Raw genomic sequence first — 7,026 nt, forward strand, 5'->3', positions numbered from 1 at the left:
GTGGCAGAGGTGCTCAGCCAATGTCAGCCACCAAAGGCCAACGTGGGTTTGGGGCTTTTGTCATTTAGAAAAGGGGAACGAGGACGGGGGGCTCAAAAAGGGATCACCAGGTGGGTCACAAAGGTGTCTGAAGGGGATGTGGTGCAGCCTCAGAGCAGAACAGAGACTGTTCCAGTTCAGAGCCCCCAAGGAGCTACAGACAGGCAGGTTATCAAATTATCATTATTAAATGAGAAATGGCCCAGAGAACCACCCAGGAGGTGTCACTGCTCAGAGCCACCACCCCAGGAACAGAATCACAGAATCTCTGAGGTTGGAAAAGACCTCCAAGACCATCAAGTCCAACCTGTGCCCGATCCCCACCTCGTGACCCAGCCCAGAGCACTGAGTGCCACGTCCAGTCCTCCCTTAGACACCTCCAGGGATGGGGACTCCACCGCCTCCCTGGGCAGCCCCTTTCAGTGCCTGATGACCCTTTCCATGCAGAAATTCCTCCTGAACGGTCACCTACCACTCTCCAAGAGAGATCTCCTTTCCCTTGGTGATGTCAAAGCCTCCCCTCTTCATCATGGCTTTCTGAAAGGAATACTGGCAACGAAACACAGGCAAGTGTCAGCAGGTGGTGACAGGCCAGCCCTGGGGACACGTGGGTGACAGCCAGGCCAGGAGCAGGGAAAAGACAGGGATGTTAAAGTCGGTGACAGGGAAAGTGACAGTGAGGGAAACCCAACGTCCCCCGTGCTCCAGGGAGCTGGCAGGTCCCGGGGGGCTGGGGAATGGCAGTGACTCCTGCGGTCACACCAGCTCTGTCACGACAGGAGGTCTCGCCTTTTCCGACTCCAAACGCACGGATCATGCTACAGGCATGACCAAACACCACCACATCCTCTGGGAACACAGCTCAGGTGGAGGGAGAGAGGCCAGAGACAGCGAGACCAGAGTGAAAACCTCCGCAGGGCCGGGCACCGCAACCCCCGTGAGCCGGGAGAACAAGCCCCAAGTGTCTCCCCCACCTCAGCCTGTGTCTTCCAGAAATCTGCCTCCTTGGAGCTGTTCACCTCACAGTTAATGACCAGGACATCTGGCAGGCAGCGGATGTTCCGGGTCTGCACCTGTGGAGGGAGCAGGAGATGGAAGTGGGGCAGCACTGGGAGCCTGGAGAGGCTCAGGGTGGGTTTGGAACACTCGGCCCTCCACCGGTGCCTTTCCCCGCAGCGCTGCCTCCCCTCCCTGGCTGCATTCCTGGTAGCTGGGGGTACTCCCAGGACAACTGGGGCAGGGAGCAGCCTGCTCCATCAGCTCCCAGGGGGTTTCTCTCTGCCCCCTACCCTGGGAGGATTCAGTCCCGTGAGATGAATTCACACAGCCCAGGAAATACCCCACGGCACACCGGCTGCCGGCCGGGCCAGGAACCGAATCTCTGGCATCCACTCAGGAGGTTCCCCAGTGACTAACGGAGGAACTGCCCCCCTCATGCTCATCTCCTGCAGCCCCTCATGCCCGTGCCCCCTCCTGGGCTCACCGTGGGCTGGTACTTCTCGCAGTTCTCACACCAGGCCTGCGTGTTCTGCTCCAAGCAGATGCTTCGCTTTAAAATCTGGGCAAACTCATAATCCTTGGCTGGTTTTTCTGAAGGGAGAAAGGATAATAACGTCACCTTCCAACACACAAAACCTTCGCCGACTTAGCTCAGCCAAACCTCTGGGGTTTTCCTCACAACCACCAGCCAGAAGGTCAACCCCCAAATCTGTCTTTCTGTAGCCAAAAGCTCGTCTGGTTGGAAACCCAACCCTAGACCTGGGGCTGCCACAGCCTGGCAGCTCCTCACTGCAGGTGTGTTTCACCTGGAAAAGTCAGGGATAACAAAGCCCACCCTGTCCCCAGGGCCTGGCCCCGCCGTTACCGGTGCTCTCGGGGTAGGAGAGGGTGAAGAGCAGCGTGGAGGACACTCGGACCGTCTCCTTCCCACAGCGGCACATGCTGCAGTTCTCCATCTCACAGCTGAAGAGCTGCCCGATGACAGAGTCCCCTGAGGACCCAAAGCTGCTGGAAAAACAGAGCACTGGGGTCAGCAGGATCCCAGAGATCCCTATGGGGGCCCATGTCTCAGGCTGCACTGGGCCAGCTCCCAAATTCCAGCAGCTCTTGGGGAACCGGCCATTGGGTTTCCAGAGCTGGTGTCCTCTGAGCAGCCCCAGCCCCTCCAAGCCCCTCTGGAAGCTCAAGCTGGTGTCCTCTGTGAAGCCTCAACCCTCCAACCAGGTTTGGCTTAGGACAAAGGCTCAGCATGGGATTCACACGCTGCCATAGGGTAACCTGCAGCTTTGTGTATTCCCATGGACCCCCTGGGGCATTCCCATGGACCCCTCAGGGCAGGCATGAGTGGCAAGAAACCTTCCCAAGGGATGGGTGTGGTCTCTGGGAGCCAGCCCTGCTCCGGGCTCAGTCACTCCCCGTCCTGTCCCGTGCCAGGGCCTCACCTGGTGCCAGCCCCCCGGTACGCCTGCGGCCCCTCCTGCTCCTGGGTTTCCTGGTGCAGCTGAGTGAGGATGAAACGGTTCCAGCTCTGAATCAGCCGCCCCAGGTTCACCTTCCCCGTGGCCTCGTCCGAGTCAGCCAGGATGAGCCCCAGCGCCGAAGCCTCCGGGATCGTGCGGAAAGCCCGCAGGAAGTTGCTTCCCTGGGGATGGGGCAAGAGTGTCAAGTGACAGGAGTTTCCACAGTGCCTGACACCGGCACCACCCGGCTCCTGTTCCCCTGCAATCCCTGTGACCCTCCCAGGCAGCCCAGCCCACGACAGACCTGGCAGGGATCTCCTCGGGATAGGTCCAGCATATGGAAGAGCAAGCCCAGCTCACAGCCCAGGCAGAATTCCTTCTGGCACAGGTGGTTCTGGACCAGGCAGCGGACGGGCTCCAGGAAATACAGCACCTGGCAGAGACCAAGCAGTCAGGGGGGTCCCAGGGCCGTGGTGGTCCGGGCAGGGCTGGGGCAGCTCCCACCTGGATCATACAGTTGCAGTAGGCATTGGGAATGTGGGGCTCCAGCCCTGCAAACAGCGTCTTGTTGTAATGCTTGAAGTCAAAGTCCTCCAGCCCCAGCTTGGAGTATTTGATGGTGACCTGAGCGGAGATGTGACGTGTTAAACAAGCACCTTCCCACGCCGTGGGACCCCCACGGGAGAGCTGGTGCACCCAGGGGTGTCCTTGGCCATGGCCAGCCCAGCCTTGGGACCCCCAGCCAGCCCCAGAGCAGCCCCCCAAGGCCACCACCTTCCTGTACTTCTTGGCCACCCTGTAGAGATGTGGCTCCTCCTCCCGCCCGATCGGGGACTCGGGGACTTGGCTGAAGTTGTCAAACTCGTTGTCCGTCTCCTTTAACCGATAAGGAATCTGAGGAGGGGAGAGAAGGGACGAGCAGCTGAACCCTGAGGTGGAGAGAAGCCCCACGTACTGACACAAGCAACTCCTGGGCTTTCCTGCCTCCCTGAATGAGCAAAGGGATACACCAGAACGGAGTGGGGCCCTCCCTGGACCTGCACGAGGCCTCCACACCTTCCTTCTCACAGGGATTTGTCACTGTGGGAAACTACAGAGGCACCGTGGGCAGTGTTTTCCCAAGGGTGAGGGACATGCCATGAGCCTCCCAACTGGACAGCTCAAGCCTTCCCTGCCACAGAGCCAGGGAGGGATGGAACTGGGAAAACTGCCAGGCTGGCTCTGCTCAAGAGAAGCTGACGCCTCCAAACTATACACCTGCCACATCCCACGGGAATTCCGCCTCTCATCCCTGTCCCTGAAACCTCGGAGATGGCTCAGCACGCAGCAAGCTCCACCCTCCTCCAACCTACAGAGCTCCAGCGCTGGAAACACCACCCCACCCCCTCAAACCCCCTGCTGAGAGCGGGTACCTGGTTGCGGAGCTTGGTCCTGGGGTTTGGGGCGTAGCCGATGAATCCCACCTTCTTCATGGTTCGCAAAATCTCGGGATCTACTGGGGGGGCTCGCCTGCAAACAGTACCCCCTGAGTCAGAGCAGCATCTCTGACCCACCCAGAGGCCTGCTGGGTGTGCTCAGGGACCCACCCTAAGGGTGGTCCCGAGTGCTCCCCCTCCTCAGTCCTTCCCCAGGTTCATTTCCCAACCCAACAAACCCCCTGGGTTATGCCAGGGCAGGGCGGCAGCGCTGAGCACAGGCGGGTCAGGGACAGGCACTGCCCCTCGGCCATTCCTGTCCACTGCCAGGAACTCCTCTGGCACTTCCCAGGGCAGGTGAGGAGGAAGGAGAGGTTGTTTTTCCCGGGAGGGGCCGGGAATTACCGCGGTGCCGGGGCGGAGTTGGCGGCGGGCCAGTCGGAGAGCAGCGCGTCGCTGGTCAGCGGCACCGGGATGAGCGAGAGCGGCACCAGGTCCTGGTTCCAGTCCAGGTGGGGCAGCGTGTCCACCATGCAGGGCAGGGCGAAGTCGGTCTCCCGGGAGTAGGCGTTGAAGGTGACCTCTGGGGAGTCGGCCCAGAGGTGGACGCAGCCCTCGGAGTCGCCGAAGGCCAGCGCCTGTTTGCTGGCAGACACGTCGAAGGTCATGATGAGGGGCCCCACCGTGTTCACGTGGAAGATGTCGGCGGGGTTGGCCAGCCCGGTGGGCTCGCAGAACTGGCACTGGCCTGTGGGAGAGCAAGTGCAAGGACAACGTGGCACCGGGACACGGTGACCCAGGACACGGTGACCCACATGTCCCTCGCCGCTGGACACGGGTCAGCAGCGCTCGGCCAGCCATCCTTAGATCATGGAATATCCATGGGACATCCACGGAAGGGACCCACAAAGATCAAAGTTCAGCTCCTGGCCCTGCACAGGAAAACCCCAAAAGTCCTCCCAGTCCCCAAATCCAAACACCCGAGAGCATTGTCCAAACACTCCCTGATCTCTAAAATTATGGAATATCCTGAGTTGGAAGGGACCCACAAGGATCCTCCAGCCCAACTCCTGGCCCTGCACAGGACAGCCCAACAATCCCACCATGTGCTGAGAGCGTTGTCCAAACCCTCCTGGAGCTCTGGCAGCCTTGGGGCCGTGACCACTGCCCTGAGGAGCCCGTTCAGTGCCCAACCACCCTCTGGGGGAAGAACCTTTGCCTGAGATCCAACCTATCCCTTCCCTGACACAGCTCCAGCAGTTCCCTCAGCTCCCATGGCTGGTCACAGAGAGCAGAGGTCAGAGCTGCCTCTCCTGAGGAAGTTGTACATAGCAACGAGGTCTCCCCTCAGTCTCCTCTGCTCCAGGCTGAATCCCCTGGGATTTGACCCTGAGCTTGGGGATGCCGGGACCACCACCCCAGTCCCCCCAGGGCCACAGCTTCACCCACCTGTCTGGGAGATGATGGCCAGGCGGGAGGTGTAGGTGGGGATGAAGCGCAGGAAGAAGGGGTCGATGTGGACCTGCAGGGGGGTGGTCGCCCGCATCATGCGCAGGTCGTAGACCTTGAGGAAGCGGTCGCAGGCCAGCCCGTTCATCCGGCTGGAGAAGCCGCAGGTCACCAGGAGGTTCCCGTGGACGTCGAAGTCGGACAAGCTCCCGGAGTAGGCGTCGAACTCGTGCTCCACCACGAACGTGCGCAGGTCGCGCAGGGACACCTGCGGGGGACGGCGCTGGGTGCCAGGCGCCCGCTCCGGAGCCCTGGAGCTCCGGGAGGAGATGGATCCCAGCTCCAGGCAGGTCAGACAGGGCTGGCATTACCTTCCCCGAGGTGTGCCCGCAGAAGAAGAAACGGTTCGATTGCCTCATGATGGTGATGCCCGGGACCTCCACGGTGTACTGGGAGGGAAGCGGGATGAGCGGGGATGAACCCTGGAGCAGAGCTCCGGGGAGCAGCCCCCGGCCCAGCCGTACCTTCTGCGTCTCCTGGACGGTGTTGAGGTCGATCTCGAGGACGTGGTTCTGCAGGCCGGCCACGAGCAGGGTGCTGCTGTCCGTCAGCAGGAGGCTGTGCATGTCCTCGGACTCATCCATGCTGGGGGAGAGGACGGGACACCCTCACGCTCCTGCCCGGCTCCAGGAGGCAGCAGGGAAGGGGTGGCAGGGAGGCAGAGGGGCCAGGACCACCCCACAGCACAGGGGCAGCAGGGAGAGGACTCACAGGTAGTCAAAAATGATGAGGCCGCCCCGCGACATGTACTTCAGGTTGGTCTTGGTGAGGAAGAGGACGCCGTTCTCCAGGCTCTGGATCTGGCGGATGTCGTCGCTGCTGTTCACTTGGAAGGAAGAGTATCGCTCCAGCGTGGGGCCGAAGAAGGAGGTGGCATGGCCCTAAACACAGAGGGGATGGCAGGGGGATGGAACTGGGTGATCTTTATGCTCCCTCCCAACCCAAACCATTCCATGATTCCCTCAAATTCCCTGCCCCCCAGGTTTCCCCGCAGTGACCTCCCCACCTACCCCGTGGTTCCCAATCCACAGCATCTCCTCGTGCAGGTCGAAGTGGGACACGGAGACGGGCACCCCGACCTCGGACACGGCCGTGTGGAGCTCGCTGTACATGCCCTCCATCAGGTGCACCGACTCTGGCACCGGGATGCCCTCCAGGGACACCCCCTCGGGGTCCAGCTCCACCAGGCTGGGGTTGAGGTGGGGGTCCAGGACGGGGTCCAGCGCCGGGTGCAGGGGCGGCGCATACTCGGCCAGGGAGGGGTTGAGCCCTTCGAAATTCATGGTGAATCCCGGTGGCCTCTGGGACAGAAAAGGAACCGGAGGTGGTTGGTCAGGAACACCCAGAGCCGCCGGTTCTTGGAATCGGTGACTCCGGGGATGGGAATGGCAACTGGAATGTCCAGTGAGTGTGGGGTGCAGGGCTCTGCCAGGACACCGAGGACACCGGGGCTGTAAAGTCCCTCCCCAGGACACGCTCAGAGCCCCGTCATAGCCATGAGGAGCCCGTGGTGGCCCCTGGGCCAGGGGGAACCAGGCAGTGGTCCCAGGACACCGGGCAGCTGCCTGAGGAACCGGGAAGTGGTCCCAGGATACCGGGTAGTC

At 61.5% G+C, this 7,026-nt stretch overlaps 1 protein-coding gene across 1 annotated transcript in view; it reads right to left on the reverse strand.

The window, feature by feature from the left end:
- Nucleotides 1-6,935, reverse strand: part of PAN2 (poly(A) specific ribonuclease subunit PAN2) — a gene marked incomplete at its 3' end in the record, with an annotated part of 10,342 nt that extends 3,407 nt beyond the window's left edge. The window contains exons 1-16 of the mRNA XM_029958881.1: nucleotides 6,433-6,935; nucleotides 6,134-6,303; nucleotides 5,887-6,007; nucleotides 5,734-5,811; nucleotides 5,363-5,630; nucleotides 4,319-4,661; nucleotides 3,911-4,007; nucleotides 3,273-3,392; nucleotides 3,003-3,122; nucleotides 2,803-2,931; nucleotides 2,481-2,680; nucleotides 1,904-2,046; nucleotides 1,523-1,629; nucleotides 1,014-1,112; nucleotides 512-588; nucleotides 184-193 (exon numbers count right to left, since the gene is read on the reverse strand). Coding sequence (XP_029814741.1) covers nucleotides 184-193; nucleotides 512-588; nucleotides 1,014-1,112; nucleotides 1,523-1,629; nucleotides 1,904-2,046; nucleotides 2,481-2,680; nucleotides 2,803-2,931; nucleotides 3,003-3,122; nucleotides 3,273-3,392; nucleotides 3,911-4,007; nucleotides 4,319-4,661; nucleotides 5,363-5,630; nucleotides 5,734-5,811; nucleotides 5,887-6,007; nucleotides 6,134-6,303; nucleotides 6,433-6,705 — 2,355 coding nt within the window. The remainder of the gene's footprint in view (nucleotides 1-183; nucleotides 194-511; nucleotides 589-1,013; nucleotides 1,113-1,522; nucleotides 1,630-1,903; nucleotides 2,047-2,480; nucleotides 2,681-2,802; nucleotides 2,932-3,002; nucleotides 3,123-3,272; nucleotides 3,393-3,910; nucleotides 4,008-4,318; nucleotides 4,662-5,362; nucleotides 5,631-5,733; nucleotides 5,812-5,886; nucleotides 6,008-6,133; nucleotides 6,304-6,432) is intronic.
- Between the last annotated feature and the right edge of the window lie 91 nt (nucleotides 6,936-7,026).

Source organism: Manacus vitellinus, unplaced genomic scaffold (genome assembly GCF_001715985.3).
Source record: "Manacus vitellinus isolate BGI_N305 unplaced genomic scaffold, ASM171598v3 scaffold_178_pilon, whole genome shotgun sequence".
Classification (NCBI taxonomy): domain Eukaryota; kingdom Metazoa; phylum Chordata; class Aves; order Passeriformes; family Pipridae; genus Manacus; species Manacus vitellinus.